Source organism: Malaclemys terrapin, chromosome 1, assembly GCF_027887155.1.
Source record: "Malaclemys terrapin pileata isolate rMalTer1 chromosome 1, rMalTer1.hap1, whole genome shotgun sequence".
In the NCBI taxonomy this organism is placed as follows: Eukaryota; Metazoa; Chordata; order Testudines; family Emydidae; genus Malaclemys; species Malaclemys terrapin.
Window position 1 is genome coordinate 167,783,907 of NC_071505.1, and position 17,577 is coordinate 167,801,483.

The window sequence follows — 17,577 nt, forward strand, 5'->3', positions numbered from 1 at the left end:
GCTTTTTCCAGGACTCCACCCATAGAGCTCTGTACCAGGACACTGAGCACAACACACACATCCGAGGAAACACAAGATAGCAGCATTGCATCATAAGAACTGGCATCAGCTCATTAATCTCAAGAGAAGAATGTTGTCATAATAAACATGTGACACACCACACCACGTGTGGTAAGAGATTGCACTTTCTTTCCTGGCTCCACTCACTTTACCCGGGCCAGCATTACAATGGGTATATTCATATCAGGAGTTAGTATCCACTGTCTCCAAGTACCTTACTGTTACAGCTGTAGCCAGCTCTCAGGAATGGTTAATCTTTTGGTGTGCATCATATATTGTACATCATACTCCTTCCCCTCCTCTGAAATTGCAGGTTTCACTAAAGATTAAAACAAAAAAAAAGTACCATGAACAATAAAATAAAATATGGCCACAGTTTTTCTTCTGTAAATATAGTCTGGCTGGAGGCTGATGTGCTGAGTTCTGGTCATTAACACAGTAAGGGCTAGATTCACAAAGTACTTCAGTTTCAGAGGGGTAGCTGTGTTAGTCTGTATCAGCAAAAACAACGAGGAGTCCGTGTGCCACACGGACTCCTCGTTGTTTTTACAAAGTACTTAGGTGCCTAACTGCTTCTTTAGGCACCTAAGGCCAACATTAAGGCATTAGTAGCACCCTCAGAACTGCCATTGAGCTACCACCCTATCCTTTAGGCACCTATGTTTGGGCCAGCGGCATGTGCAAAGCCACCTAAGTCCTGATGCTGCTCCATAGCTCATGAGCTCCTTGGAGCTGTAGCTCAGGATTCTCAAACGAGGCATTCCCCTACCTGTTTTACCACTGGGGCTGACCCAGGAGGCTTTCTTAGAGCTCACCTACGGTATTGGGTCTCACACAAAAGACAGCCAGGAGTGAGAGACAGAGAGAGATGGTATGTGTGTCTAGAATAGGCAGTGGTTAGGGCATGTAGCTGAGGAGCTGTATTCAAATCCTGTCTCTGCCTGGTTTGGAGCAGGGACTTGAACACAGCTCTCCCATGTCAGTAGTCTAGTCACTAGGGTAGTAGGTACTTTACACTGGGTATAAATAAGGACTGTTGGAAAGTTGGGTTCAAGTCCCTGCTCCACATCCACTTTAATCCCATCATTGCACCAGCCCTTCAGTCACCATAGAGACTTGCAGCGTAGACATGAATTTCTAATGTAAAAATGCTTTTGTGGGGGGCTCCTTCCTCCACCATATAGAAGCAAAAGAAGGCACAAGCCCAATTATTTTTCTTTGCAGGTCACCTGTAGAGGAGTTTCCCTAAATGCCTCACCTTGGGGTCCCAATCCTGGCTGCAGAAGCAAGAGGAAGAGAGTCATGTGTAGCTCACCAAAAATGGAGCAACAGGGTCTGACGTATACTCAAATGCACACTCTACTTGTCATTTGCACTTCTACTCTCCCCTGCCCTGCCTTTACCCATACTGTTCCCTCTGCCCATGGAGACTGACTTCTGGCATAGAGCAAAGTTCTTTACTTTTATTTTTTTAATGAAAGCTTATCAGCCCTGAGGGGACTGCAGGGCTAATCAGCAGTGCCTTCCACACAGGATGCAAATGAGTGTCCATAATAATACCTTATTTGTCCACAGCACCTTCCGTCTGAGGAGCTCAAAAGTGCTTTACAAAAAAATGAATTAATCTGCACAACACACTGAGAAGTAGGTCAATATTAACCCCGTTTAACAGATGGGGAAACGGAGAGCCAGAGTTGAAGTGAGCTTCCCAAGGCCACATAGCAAATCAGTGTCAGACCCTAGCTCCCAAGTCTGTGTTTTAACCACTGGGCCATGCTGTATCTCTAGGGAGGTCTAGAAAGACTATACTTAAATGCAGCTTCTGTAAAGCAAGGACTGGCTGTGTAAATGGCCATTTAAGGAAAAGACTTCAGTGGGAGTTTGTGCTCAATATAAAGCTTCCAACAGTTGCCCTGGAGGGTTCTTTCATGTGGTGGCGTCTTGAACCATGCTCTGAAATTGCCTTGCTAACACAGCAATCACAAAGAAGTGGATGGGGACGAGAAACAGTGCGCTATGAGATCTTGGGTGTGTGCAGGACTCTTTGGACAGGTAAGGGGCTTCAGGGAGCTTGCCCTGATCCAGCAGAGTACAGGAACTAGTCTGAACAGGCTGCCTGATCAATGACTGGTGCACCGTGAGAGAGGAGCAGAGGGCAGTGTACACTGTGGAGGCTATTACACTGGTGCTTGCTGCCGACACTTGCACTGTATTGATGGAGACTGGCACAGTGGCAGATGCCATGGCATTAGCCTTGCTCAGGCCAAGTGCAATCCAAATGTCTGCGTGAATTGTTGGGAGCAATTTTGTTTGTGAAGGCATGGTGTGCTACAGGAGCGCCGGGGATCCAAAGAGGGGCAGGGATGCCAAATTTCTATAGGGTAGACAAAGCTCGAGCAGGCAGGATCTTCTGATAATCCCAGAGTCCTCCTTTGAAAGCTTGGTGTTAAGTCTTGGGTCAAGTGCAGGGAACACATTTCTATGTCAGGTTAACCATTGAGACTTGGAAGCACATTTATCAAAGCAGACATTTTCAAAAGCGTTCTCTTCTAATACTGGATGCTTAACCTGTGACACCCAGTGCCTGAGTTTCAGAGGTCCTGAGCTCCTCCATTGACTTGCAGTTGTTAGGGTCCAGCACCTCTGAAAATCATCTTCTGGGTGTCTTGAGCTGGGCACTCAAAATCCAAGGTAATTTTGGGAAATCTGGGTCTACACATCTCAGCTGCATGATGTGACTCCGTTTAATCTCATCCCTCCCCACAGCCTCCAAAATGATCACTCCCACCATTGCCTGCCTCCCACCCACCAGCTCATTGATTCCTGACTAGTTCATCTCCTTTTCACACACACCCTTACTTCACGGCCCAGCCCTGCTCCCCCACCCCAGTCCCACAAGGCCCTGTGTCCAGCAGCCAGTTGCTATGTGGGATGCAGTCTCTGGTGCTGTCTGAACTGTGGCTGGTATCAGAAGCTCTCCCTGCACTTGGTGAACTGGAAGGGTTTCTCTCCCCGGTAGATGATTTGGTGGCTACGAAGGGTGGCGTTCCGACTGAACGCCACCCTTCCCACACTCGGCACAGCTGTAATGCTTCTCCCCAGCATGGCTCCTCTGGTGACCGTGGAGGTTGGAGCGCTGGATGAAGTGCTGCCCGCAGTCAGCGCACTGCTAGGGTCTCTCCCCAGTATGGGTTCTCCGATGCTTGACGAGGTGCGAGCTCATCCCAAAGTTCTTCCCGCAGATGGTGCAGGGGTAGGCTCTCTCCCCTGTGTGGGTCCTGCGATGCTGGAGGAGGTTGGAGCTGTGGCGGAAGCCTTTCCTGCAGTCCGGACATTTGTAGGGTCTCTCTCCCGTGTGGGTGATCTGGTGTCTAACCAGGGTCAAGGTCTGAGCGAAGGTTTTCCCGCACTCGGCAGTCTGGTAGGGCATCTTCTCTGCCCTGTGGCCAATCAGTCCAGAGTGCTCTCTGACGCTTTTCCTGTAGCTGGTGCATTGGTAGGGTCTCTCTCTGGTGTGCAGTCACTGCTGGGTGATGAGGATGGAGCTGATGATGAACCCTTTGGTAGGGCTTATCTCCCATGTGAGTCCTCTGGTGTTTGACCAGGTCCGAGCTCTGCCGGAAACATTTCCCACACTCAGCACACTGATAGGGCTTCTCTCCTGTGTGGATCTGCTGATGTTTCACCAGGTCTGAGGTCTTCCTGCACTGAGGGCATTTATAGGGCCTCTCCCCAGTGTGGGTCCTCTGATATTTAATAAGGTCTGCGCTCCGGCCAAAGCTCTTCCCACACTCCATACTGCTATAGGGTCTCTCCCCCACATGGATTCTCTGGTGGTTAATAAGGTTGGAGTGGATGCTGAAGCTCTTCCCACACTCCAGGCATTTGTAGGGGCTCTCACCCGTGTGAGTTCTCTGATGCAGAATGAGCTCAGCACTCCGGAGGAAGCTCTTCCCACTCTCTGCACATTTGTAAGGTCCATCCCCCATGTGGGTTCTCTGATGCTGGATAAGTTGTGAGCCCCAAGTGAAGCTTTTCCTGCACTCAGTACACGTGTTTGATTTCTCTCTCACCTGGGTTCTGCCATGGACAGTGAAGCCTTTGGGTCTCCTGCAGTGTTTTGGAGATATTGTATCTTGTCTCTTCTCTCCAGAGTTTTTCTGACCTGTGCTGACCCAGACAATTTCTTCCCGGGTCAGAACTCAGGGAATCATTCCTGTTAGAGCTTCCCAATAACAGCCCAAATGATCTCTCAGAGGCTTCCTGCTGAGGATTTTGCACCTCATTTCCACTCATCATCCCATCATCTGCTGGAAAGAAGGAAAATTCAGACATGATTCATGTCCTTTATTAGACAGAATGAAAACTTTGGGAAGGGAAATTGCAAAGGGTTCAGGGTTGTTGGTCTTTTTATTTGTAAAAAGCGTTGATAAGCTTGAAAATCAGGATATGAATCCCACAAAACTCTTTCCCAGAGGCAGAAACAAGGACTTGGTGGGTGAATTTTCCAAATATCCGCTCTGCCTTTGCTAATTCACTCCCCATATGAAATTAACAGGATCACTCATAGAGCAGTAGCACTAACTCATTAGATATGTTAAATTCACTTCATCCTCTCACAGTACAGCACTAGGGTTTGACGATAGATCAAATGGGAGCTGACTAAAGAGGTTGGGGTAAAGGAGGAAAATGTGGGAAGGTGAAAGGGAGGCAACCTGTGAGAAGGAGAGGAGAGAGTGGAGAGCAAGAAAGCAGGAAATGAACAAAAGAAAAAAGGGGACACCACATGGGGAGGTGGGAGAGAAATTTAAGTAATTGCACACAGATCAGAAAAAGACAGACAGGACAGGATAGGGTCAAGAAAAAGGACCAAAGAAAGGAGGGGATAAGAGAAAATTGAAAATGTGGGAAAAAGAGAAGAGACAAAAGAGAAAATAAAAAGGAGAGAAATTCAGGGATGTACTGGAGGAGAAGTTGGAGGACCAGTGATTGTACAAGGCGAGGGAGGATCAGACAGTGTGCATGGGAGGGAAAGGACCATGTGCCAGGCATAGCAGACATTATGCACAAGAGGAGTGGACAGTCTCTCTGTGTTCCCTGTCCCCACATTCAGACACCTGGATCAGTTCTATCCTCAGATACTTTACTGGGAGTTGTGCCCATGTATCCGAGGGTAAATTAAGGCACTAGGAGTTTGAAGCCTTTTTAATTTCAACTTTCTTTTATTAAACATTTTAAAGGAATGGGTAAAAGAAACAATTTAGGGTGGGATTTTCAGAAGCACTTATAGCTACCTAACTCTACTCCCACTGAATCCAATGGACATTTTACCAGTGACTACAATGCTAAGCACTTTTGAAAAATCCTTAAATGGTTACTAAATACAAATGCTAAATGCAATGCATTATTAAAGACTACTGTTAGTGCAACATTAAGGTTAGAATTTAAACGCAGACATCAGGAAATATAAATGCCAAGGTTCTCATAGCTATCTCTAACCCATGCACGCTGCATGTACAATATGTTAAGGTTATATTTAACCATCTAACATTTAACCATCTAACTAGAAATCAAAAATATTGTGTCAATAAGCCTTGCAAAACTATCATGAAAATGTTATCAGGCCATGCACAAAATCTTGCCCTTCATAGAATCATAGAATATCAGGGTTGGAAGGGACCTCAGGAGGTCATCTAGTCCACCCCCTGCTCAAAGCAGGACCAATTCCCAACTAAATCATCCCAGCCAGGGCTTTGTCAAGCCTGACCTTAAAAACCTCGAAGGAAGGAGATTCCACCACCTCCCTAGGTAACCCATTCCAGTGCTTCACCACCCTCCTAGTAAAAATGTTTTTCCTAATATCCAACCTAATCCTCCCCCACTGCAACTTGAGACCATTACTCCTTGTTCTGTCATCAGGTACCACTGAGAACAGTCTAGATCCATCCTCTTTGGAACCCCCTTTCAGGTAGTTGAAAGCAGCTATCAAATCCCCCCTCATTCTTCTCTTCTGCAGACTAAACAATCCCAGTTCCCTCAGCCTCTCTTCACAAGTCATGTGCTCCAGCCCCCTAATCATTTTTGTTGCCCTCCGCTGGACTCTTTCCAATTTTTCCACATCCTTCTTGTAGTGTGGGGCCCAAAACTGGGCACAGTACTCCAGATGAGGCCTCACCAATGTCGAATAGAGGGGAATGATCACGTCCCTCAATCTGCTGGCAATGCCCCTACTTATACAGCCCAAAATACCATTAGCCTTCTTGGCAACAAAGGCACACTGTTGACTCATATCCAGCTTCTCGTCCATTGTAACCCCTAGGTCCTTTTCTTCTTTTATCATGAGGATGAAATAAATAAAGGTATTTGACTTGACCATCAAAACATTAAAAAATACAATGACTCATCTTAGCTGAATAGAATTTTGCAAAGCTGACTTGCAAAGTGGCAGGGCTGGTATATGAAAAGAATGTGAGATATCTGGGGCACAGATTGTCTTTTTTTTATTACGTGTAGAACAGATTACCAAGAGATGTGGTGAATTCTCTATTACTTAGATTCTTTAAATTGAGGTTGGAAATCTTTCTAAGAGAGATGCTTCAATTAAATCACAAGTCACTGGGCTAGATGCAAAAACTGAAATTCTATTGCCTGCTTTATACAGCATCAGACTACAGGATCATAACGGCCCCTGTTAGCCTTACAATTGAGGAATCTAGGTGAGATGTAAATGTTTAACTTATTCCTTACCTGTGCATGAGGGTTGGCTATTTGGGACACACAGCTCTTCCCACGTTCCATCTGAGATTAAAAGTCCATCTTCGGAATAGGGAATCCTGCTAACAGAAAGCAATAAGAAAGTATGAGTATGGTGGTTAGTTAAATGTTTAGTATAACGATAGTTGCATGATTTGAAACCCCAAGGGGAGACTAGAGAGGGGAAGTAGCCAGTTCCTGGGTCCACTCAGAGCAATCAAAGGCTCCTTCTCCTCACAGCTCTTCAGAAGCCCCTCATTTGTTTGTCTCCTACCATCATCTTCCCTTCACTGATCTGGTCACAATGGCACCCCTGGATCCAGGGAGGTATTTATATTGTGGAATTCATGGTCCTGTTTGAACACTAACAAATATACGGTTTAGGTATCAGCGATCCTCTTATCCTCCCCAACTCATGCTAGGACAGGCCCTTAGTGGAGAGGCAGGGCAATGGGAAATGGGGGTTTGCTGTCTTTCTGGTGCCGCATCCCAACATAGCAGCAGCTGGGACACTTACAGCCTTGCAACGTACACCTGTCCCAGTCCCCTGACATCAGAGAGATTCTTTGGACTGGATCCTAGTCCTTGCTGTGGCAGTTTTGGATTAACTGGCTACATGAGTATTCTCCCAGAGAGAGGGAATCCCAAGGTGAGATAGGACCCGCATAGTGGCTTGTATGTCACTGCCTCCCAAGGCCCCACACTGGGAGTAGGGATTGTATCTATGTCCAGCTAATCCTCATGTGCTGTTGCCAGCCAGTGCAACTGAGGCTTGGTCTACACTAGGAACTTATGTTTGTATAACTATGTTGCTTAGGGGTGTGGAAAATCTGCACCCCTGAGCAGAGACACTGACTTTCTGTTTTCCCGGGGGTTCTCGACCCCCCCCCACTCCACCCTTTCCTGCCCTCGCTCCTCTTCCTGCATGCCGCTGAACGCTTGATGGTGGTGGGCAAGAGGTGCTGGGAGAGAGAGGGAGGAGCTGATTGGCAGGGCCACCGGCTGGCGGGAGGGTTGGGGTGGGAGGGGAGGACCTGATCTGTGGGGCTGCCAGTGGGTGCTGAGCACCCCCCTTTTTTTTCCCGGAGCACTAAGGAGTTGGTGCCTATGCCCCTGAGTGAAGCAGTTATACTGACCTAACTGCTGGCACAGACAGTGCTATGTTGACAGGAGGGCTGTCATGTCTCGGGGAAGCTCTCCCATCAGTGTAGGCAGCATCTTCACTAAGTGCTGCAGCACCGGTGCAGCTGTGCCACTGCAGCCCTGTCAGTGTAGACAAGCCCCTGGAGTAACTTGGAGGATGCTATAAGCTACACTTCAGGCTGAGGCTCAGGGAGGTGTAAAGGCAGCTTACACTGCTGCTCCAGGGGCACTGGGCATCAAATAGCCAGACCTGAAGATCTGGCCCCTTGTCTGCATTCAAGAAACACCAGAGTCAACTACACCCCAGCTCACCTGGAAGGCAGGTGTAAGGAGCAATGCCACCATCTGCTGCTCTCTGCTATTCCCCGCCAGCCATCCTGGGCGCAGGCTGACCTCTGGGAGAGGCTGGCTACACTGGAGGAGGAGAGGAGGGAAAAGGTGGCAGCATGGGGAGTCCAAAGGTGGGCCAGGAGCGTGGCTCATGGTGTCAGGTGGGACAACAAACTGAGGAACAAGATGGGAGGTTAGTGAGGGGGTTGAGGTGAAAGAAGCAGCTATCTTGTTCGAGGAGTCAAAGCTGCGAGGAGAAGCCATACAGCAGGGTCCGGGGCTGCAGTTACTATGGCAACATAAGCAGAGAAATTCAGCAGGTGTCAGTGAGCGGGCCTGAGCCTGCAGAAGCCCGGATGCTCCTGAACCGCTCTGATCCCCTCTGCTGGTGCCTGCCTGGGCAGGGAAGGTGATGTAGGGCTAGTTGGCTTCACGGAGTCCTGGTAGAGGATAATCAGCGGGGCCAATTGTCTCTTGAAGTGCCACTCCCTTACTCTAATCCAATGCTCTAACCCAGGGGTAGGCAACCTATGGCAAACGTGCTGAAGGCGGCACGCGAGCTGATTTTCAGTGGCACTAACACTGCCCGGGTCCTGGCCATCGGTCCGGGGGGCTCTGCATTTTAATTTAATTTTAAATGAAGCTTCTTAAACATTTTAAAAACCTTATTTACTTTACATACAATGGTTTAGTTATATATTATAGATTTATTATAGAAAGAGACCTTCTAAAAAGGTTAACATGTATTACCAGCACGTGAAACCTTAAATTAGAGTGAATAAATGAAGATTCGGTACACCACTTCTGAAAGGTTGCCGATCCCTGCTCTAACCCTTAGGGTACACTCCCTTCCCTGGGATGGCACGAATCTTCCTGGCAAATATTGCTGTGGAAACTACACTCCGGTATTGCAAGGGGGGAAAGGAGCATTCTTTTATCCCCTTTTCACATCCCCATAACCACTCTCCAATCTGCTGTTCAGAGCATTTGTGTGCTCCGAATCCTGTGCAGCATGCCCTGCACTACTGTTTGCCAGCAGAGACCTCACTGCATGGTCAGCCCCCTACTCTGCATTCTGCTTGCTCCCAGATGTTAGAGGATCATTGAAGGAAGAGATGGAAGAGATTGATTAAGATTACAGCCAGCCCCTCTGCCACTGCCAGAGCTGGGTGTAGTGTCTGATAGAGAACAGAGCCTATGCTGCACTGAGCCTTGCTATCTGTTCTAGCATTTTCTAAATCCCGCAAGAGCTGGTCTTTAGATGTGTTCCCCGTTCACGTCAAATGCCCCATGGGGAGTGTTAGTAAAATCCTTTTCTGTCCTACCTGCAGGGAAACATAGACTGGGATCATAGTCTGAACTAGGAGCTGCCTCCTCTCTCTCCTCCTTTATATTCCTGCTTTACTAGAGCTCATGGGCTGCAGCTTCTGGCAAGGAAGAGCACAGCACACCTCCTGGGAGGAGCAGGGGATTGGCCCAGCTTACCTCAACACGCAGCTCCGGTGAAAACTTCCTGTCAGAGCAGTACAGCTGGGGTGCACTGAATCCAATGGGAACCTTTCCCCAGCTTCTGGATTGGGGATTTTGAGCTACACTTTGGTCAGTGACAGCTTGAGGCATGCAGAAATCCTCCAACAAGGGCCATATTTCTGTAGTTTAATGTACTCATCCTGCACACACCCACATTGCATATCATTTCAAAGCTTATTTTATGTATGTTTAGATGGAGTATGATGTGGAGCTGCCAAGTGGTTCTGTAAGCCTGCAGGCGAGGTGTAACAATGGCATCCAAAATGAGAAAGTGTCATGTTTTGGCACAATTTCAGAAAAACTGCAACATGACAACACCTCACTCTGGTGATTATTGGTCATAGCTACCAATATGTATTGAACGATTTTGATTGGTTTTGCATGAGCAAGTTTTTTTCCCCCCAGAAAAGTTTAAGCTGTTTATCATGTGGCAAAAATGGCAAATAGCAACATTTTTCAATGTACTAACATGAAGTGTCCTCACATTGCATATGCTTAATTGTCAAAAGATCTCACAAGTGATTAGAATAGTTTTTTTATATTTTCAATTGAAATTTGCTGACCAGATCAGTCTCACTCTGAAGATTGTGCACCAGTAGCAGTAGCGAGCTCATAGTTTGTACCGGATAGTGGGTAGAGAGAAATGTACATGAATTCCTACTGTTAATACTTACCCATTTTTAAGCTTTTGTTGTACAGTGGACCATGAAGTCTGCCCAGTAGAAGGTTTAAATTTGTAATTGCCTAGGCATGCAGTAATAGCCGTGGAAATATTCTAGAAAGTAGCTTTTTAATTCAGTAACACTTACGCACAGGTCAGTATTAGTGTTAGAGATGACAATACACAGCTTCATATTGGGTTTCAGTCAAAGTGCTCACGAAGCAAAAATGCCAATTTACGGATTTCATTTATATCTAATTTAGAACAAGTCTGTATATTTGTACAAAATGAAAAGTGGTAGTAGGGGTTGTGGTAAAGCTAACAATATGTGTTGGGAATTTTACTTCTAGAGGGGTATTACAGTATATGAAGACATGGAGGATACAAGCCCCTTATAGCTTACATCAAAGAGAAAAAGACTCTCCACAAACTCATTTGTCAAGAAAATTAAAAGAATGCAAAACTGTCCAAAGCCACCAGTGCTGGACAGAATTGGTCCCGTTGCATTGTTTGCCTGAGAAAAACACACAAGACAAGAAACGTCATAAAACAGAAACATTTGAGAGAGCAACCAATCTAAGGGAGGCACCACTTCAAAAAGGAGATGATGACATGTTGCGTAGGGTTACCATACTTAACAAATAAAAAAAGAGGACCCTCCACGGGGTCCTGGCCCCGCCCATTTCCCACCCCCAGCCCCGCCCTAACTCTGCCCCCTCCTCCCTCCTACTCCCAGCCACGCGGAAAGGGCTGCCCGAGCACTACCGGCTTCACGGTTTGCTGGGCAGCCCCCAGACCCTGCGCCCCCGGCCGGCGCTTCCCCAGCGCAGCTGGAGCCCGGGAGGGGAAGCGCCCAGCCAGGGGCGCAGGGTCTGGAGGCTGCCCGGCAAACTGTGAAGCCGGTAGCGCTTGGGCTTCGGGCAGCCCCTATGCCTTCGGACCCTGCGCCCCCAGCCGGGCACTTCCCCTCCTGGGCTCCGGCGGCGCAGGGTCCGGAGGCACGGGGGCTGCCGCGGCCGGAAGCTCTGCTCCTCCCCTGACTCTTTGGCTCTGTTTAAGAGCCGAGCTGCCCCAGCGCTACCGGCTTCGGGCAGCCCCCGTGCCTCTGGACCCTGCGCCGCTGGAGCCTGGGAGGGGAAGTGCCCGGCCGGCGGCTGGGGTCCGGAGGCAAGGGGGCTGCCTGAAGCCCATAGCGCTCGGGCAGCTTGGCTCTTAAACAGAGCCGAAGAGTCAGGGGAGGAGCAGAGCAGCCACGGGAGGGGAAGTGCCCTACCGGCATTTTCCCGGACATGTTCGGCTTTTTGGGAATTCCCCCCGGACGGGGGTTTGATTGCCGAAAAGCCGGACATGTCCGGGAAAAACGGACGTATGGTAACCCTAATGTTGCGCAGAATATCTTTGGAAGACTTGATTGCTAAGGATGCAGTTTATCACTCAGCACTGCCTTTCTTCCTAGTTGAGTACTACAACTCTTTAAAGCAAAACCATCTAGTTACAGTGCAACAATACAGTCTCCTTATGGCATTGCATTTATCAGATGAGAGCTAGACAATGATCTTATGTACAAGAAAGTTCTTCTGTCCAACCTGCTACAAAGATATAAAGCCCTACTTCTGTCAGATGTAGAAACTGCAACCTATTCCAGTAGCAAATTACAGGCAAGATTAAAAAAACATTGTGGTTCTGCAATTTCATTCCATGCATAGCATGGGCAGGGCAAGTCTACCATTGCCTATGCAGTGTAACATTAGCTAATGCTATCCAAGTTGATAATAATCTGAAGCAGGCACTTAAGTCATCTAAATAATTTGTGGATGTTCTGGTGAGTGAGCCTGTTGAGCAGCTTTCAAATTAACAAGTGTTTTGTATAATACCCCTTCAATCCTTTGATCTGAAATAGCCAAAATAAAAGCCTCAGAATATTATCCAAAGTCAGGTGATTGTAGTTTACAGAGGTCAGGTACTTCTGTGCCCCAACTGGTGCAGAAGTTTGTTCTTTGGTTGATAGATAAAGGGGCATATGATTCAGCCAGCACTGAGTATCATCCTTCAGAAGACATTCAAAGAAGATGCTTCTCAACTGCAGAGCGCATAGTATCTAACCATTCTGAAATTATCACACCACTGCATAGAAGCCTTACTGCACAGCTACACCATGAGATTAGGTCTTGTAGTTTAATTGCCATATTACAACTTCATGGATTCTGCAACAATTATGATTAAGGCTCCATGTTTGTCATGGAGGACGCGGAAATCACGGATTCCGTGACTTCCTGAGATCTCTGTGACGTCTGCAGCAGCTGGTGTGGCTGACCCCAGGGCTGCTTGAGCAACTGGCCCTGGGGCCAGCTGCTCGGGTGGCAGTGGGGACAGCCACACTGGCTGCTGCTGGAGCAGCTCTGCAGCCAGCTGGTGGGATGGCCCCGCAGCCAGCCGCTGCTCCGGTGGCCCCAGGCAGTGGCTGATGCAGCTGGCTCCAGGGACCACCTGAGCAGCAGTCCTGGGAGTGGCAGCAGCCACAGCTCAGGGGCTCCCGGCAACAATCCCAGGGTGGCTGGAGCAGCGGTTGGTCCCGGGGCTTCCCTCGCCCCCTCCCGGGCAGCCAGAACAGCTGCTGGCCACCCGGGGCTTGCCCCCTGCAGCAACTGCAGCGGCAGGGGACCCCGGGGTTACCCCCACAGCTGATGCCATGGGCTCCCTCCCCCGCCAGCCTCACAGCCCTCCACCCCCCCCCCCCCAAGATTCAGTCAGGGGTATTTATGGTATAAGTCATGGACAGGTCATGGGGCCATCATTTTTTGTTTTTTACCTGTGACCTATCCATGACTTAAACTAAAAATACCAGTGATTAAATCTTAGCCTTAATTATGATGAGCCAAGGTGCAAAAACTGAAGTAGAAAGACTCCAGGGAGATGTGTTCATTCCAAATGGTGCAGGAACAATTTGTATAGTGGGGGTGCTGAAACAATCCCTGTATATATGATGGAAACCACTTCAAGCCGGGGGGTGGGGTGGGGCCTGCAGCAACACTCTCAGCACTCCTGGTTCCAGCACCTATGCGCTGGTGGAGATCTCATCCATGAAGGAGACGAAAATATAGACATTAACACAGAGACTGCTGATGGAAAGAATACCTTCCATTCAGTAGCTGAAGTGGTATTTCAAGAACAGTCTGCAGATAGTTCAGCATCACAAGAAATACCATTGAAACATGATACTCTCCCCAGTTAGCAGTCAGAGTCTCTTATCTAACAAACCTGGAATACATCCAGAATCAACTTGCAATGCACAATACTCAAGAGGAAGCAGACACAAGGAGGATGCTTCTGCATGCTGTATGTGCAAGTATGGCTTTTGAGTCTTTTGTGTCAAGGAATCATAGTAATTAGGTCACCTGATACAGATGTTTTGGTCCTTGCTGTTCACTACTTACCAAAATGGAACTGTGATGAGGAGGCATGGCCTCCCTCAGAGATTGACAAGGAGGGACCACAACCTGCCCCTTGGGTTGCAGAGCCTGGAAGGCCATGCCCGCCTCACCGGAAGCTGAGGAGGACAGGAAGTGGAAGTTTAAAAGGTGGGCCCTGTAGCTCAGTTGGGCTGGAGCAGCTGAGGGAGACAGACACATCCCGCTTGCTGCTGGAGCCCGAGGAGGACCCTGGCCGTACCGAGGACTTGCCAGAGCTGCCGATCAACTGAGACGCTGAGGAGCTGCTGGGGCTGTCTCTGGCCACCTACTGCTGGGAGATGGAGGACACCCATGGAACTGGAGGTCAGGGCCGGCTTTAGGCCGATTCCCCCGAATCGGGCCCCGTGCCCTAAAGAAGGGCGCCTAACTTAGATGCCTTTTTAATTTTTACTCACCTGGCGGTGGTCCGGGTCTTCGGCGCCACTTTGGCGGGGGTCTTTCACTCGCTCCGAGTCTTCAGCTGCGGGTCCTTTGCTCGCTCTGGGTCTTCGGCAGCATTTCGGCGGTGGGTCCTTCCGTGCCACGGAAGACCCAGAGCGAGTGAAGGACCTGTCACCGAAATGCCGCCGAAGACCTGGACTGCCGCCGGGTATTTGAATTAGGCCCCGCACTTCCTAAAGCTGGCCCTGCTGGAGGTACCCATCAAGGGGAAAGTAAGAAGTAGCCCAGGGGTACTAGACAACAGTCTGGTTGGGGGTTTGGCATGATACTAGGTCAGTGTATTGCAGGCAAATCCCTGCTGACCCAGTGGCGGACCACTCTGCCACCATTAGGGCCCTGGGCTGGGTGCAATAGGGTGGGCCTGGGTCCCCCTACCCACTGCCATCCCAACCTTAGGGTGGCAGCCTCCCCAATCTAAGACATGAGGCCTGTGTTTGTCGGCAATCTGCCAAAGCCAGGATGCCCCACTGTTTGGTCTTGCTCTGTCCTGACTGCAGGCCAGAGCCCTCTGTTTGCGCTTTGCCTTGCCTAAAGGCCTGGGCTTATAGACTTTGCTGCTCTGCCTTGACTGCAGGCCAGAGCCCCTTAATGGGTGGTGCTCCACCCTGCCTGAGGACCTGGGCACCTAGATTTGTTGCTGCTTGGCCCAGTTTAGGTGGCCTCAGCTTTAAAGACATTTAATTCCCCTCTGAGTGAGCGCACAAGGGTGCGATTACGAGAAGGCATGGCTTCCCTCAGAAATTGACAGAGGAGGACGGCCACTCACACTTACAGGAACACACAGATAACACATGGATTGAAGCAGGCACCATTACCGGCACAGCCGACAAGCATTGCTTCATACCTGCACACGCAATTTGTGAGACACTCACTCCTGACTTCTGCAACATACTTCCTGCTGTACACGCATTAACAGAATGTGACACTGTGTCACCCTTATTTGGTATTGGGGGGGGGGAGAAGAAATCTGTGTTTAATGTCAAAACAAAGGGAGCTTACTACTTCAGAGATCTTGCCAAATTGGGAGAGACTGATGGACAAGGCACAATTGCTGCAGCAAGGAAGTTGGTAATAGTGCTTTATGACCAGAGCAAGAAAGGAGACCCACAGAGGCTTGAATTGCTTGAGCTTCAATCTGTCTGTCAAAAAAGACAAGTTAATGGCTAAATGCTCACCATGTGAGGGCATTTTTTAAGTGCATGTCTAAAGAGCATCTTGGCAAACAAAGATTTGGATGTCCTTGGCATATAGGTAAACCAGATATTGGATCTCCATTGCAACATGGATGGAAAAAACTACTTCCTGTATTTGTCAAGGGCCCAATGGCATCTGAGCTTCTACAAGACCTTATTTGTGCCTGTACCTATAGAGGTTACTGGACAATCAACTGTCTGTAGTCAGAACAATCTTTGTTGCACAGAATTGGGTACATGCCAAGGCAATGAAGACTGTGGTAACCCAGGAACTCTTGACAGAGATCATAATGAAGAACAAGATGATAATTATGTTGACTAGAAATGTCACAAGTGCTATTACATTTCAATGATACCGGTACACATTTATTTATTAGCTTCTGGTTTACCTTTACATTGTTGTTGTGATGTTTTGAGTTCTCAAAGAAATCCAATTTTATGTCTTGAAATAATACATAATCATTAAACTAACAGAAACGAATGCAAATATTTCAGTGGTCATTTTATCAACTTGATGGGGTCATTGTTTATTTCTATGGTAACGGCCCCACTTGACAGCACCACATCATACATCATATTAAAGTAGACATAATAAGCTTTCAAATGATGTATGGTGTGTGTGTGTATAGAGAAGTTACATTGAGTTAACCAAATCAGTGGTGTCCGCTACTAATCTACTTCTGCTCACTGAACAACTACTGTAGTTGGTGGCTCATTAAGAGGGGGGACTTGATCTACAGGTTGTGGAGATTCTGCATCATGGCATGTGTTGGACAGGAGGGTCAGAGAAGGTCTAACGAAGGCAGTGTTTCACAACCAGGGTCATGAAAGGTAATCGGGGAAGGGTGGAGGCTGTTGCAAGGTGTTGAAAATTTTATTGCAGTCTAAAGGAAAGAATCTTGCTTTCGCACTTGCTGCAGACCCTTCCCCTTGAAGGTCCAGTATTCTCTGTCAATCTCCCAACACCCCCTATCCCCCAGTACATTTTATATGTTTATAATTGATACATTTTTTTTTTACTCTTAATCTAGAGAAAATGTAAGGGGATTGTGAAAATGTTGGACTTCAAATAAGGATTTGCAAACTCTAGTGGCTTTAAAAATCTTTGAATTACGTAGCACTGATTTAGGGTCTTTCCAGGGATTCTTGGAATTTTTAATATTTCTCAAGAACAGAAGCTTTTATTAAAAAAAAAAAAAAAGTCAAGAAAAATGTAGCTTCTAGCATTTCTGGTCCTAAGGAAAACCTTCTGCAGTGCTGTCTTCCCCAAACTGTAGCCAGACTGAAACAATATGTCAGGGGCCTGATCCAGCAAGATTCAGTGAGTACCTTCAGTGACAGACCCTAGTAGAAGCGTAGCACAATACCAATGATCTCAACGGTATGTTCATACTGAAATACCACCACCATTAGCTAATGTGAACACTAGCTGTTTCACTGTGGATCACTTAGTCGTGGCATTTGGCTAATATGCTTTATCCCTTTAATAGTTACATTCAGTTGGATCATTCCCTATACATAAATATAACAAATTCCTGTCCTCAGCCACAGTCACAGCTTCTCCATTCATTTCAGGCTCCATTTCCACTCTCCTAAGCCAACCAGCACACTTATTTTTAAGTTTTTCTTTTTGTGGAAAGGGAAAATCTGTCATAACCACTTATTTTATATCAGGAACAAAAAGAATCCTAACAAGAGTATTGGTCCCTTACTATATGTAAATGGCAGAATTATCAGTAATAATAAAGAAAAGGCAGAAGTGTTCTGTATTTGGGAAAAAAGCAATGCAGTTATATGTAACACTCTTTCCATTCTACTAGTATCTCAGAGGATGTTAAACAGCAGCTACTAAAGTTAGACATTTTAAAATCAGCAGGTCTGGCTAACTTGCATCCAAGAGTTTTAAAAGAGCTGTCTGAGTAGCTCACTGGACCACTAATGTAGATTTTTAGTAAGTCTTGAAACACTGGGGAAATCCTAGAAAACTGAAGGAAAG

The 17,577-nt window shown here is 47.6% G+C and overlaps 1 protein-coding gene across 1 annotated transcript; it reads right to left on the reverse strand.

Annotated features, from left to right (window-relative positions):
- Positions 1-3,229: 3,229 nt before the first annotated feature.
- LOC128834549 (zinc finger protein 436-like) lies at positions 3,230-4,049 on the reverse strand. The gene is made up of 2 exons (XM_054023480.1): positions 3,631-4,049; positions 3,230-3,500 (listed from the first exon to the last, which is right to left on the reverse strand). Exons 1-2 carry the CDS (start codon positions 4,047-4,049, stop codon positions 3,230-3,232), a joined length of 690 nt encoding a protein of 229 aa, XP_053879455.1.
- Positions 4,050-17,577: the final 13,528 nt, after the last annotated feature.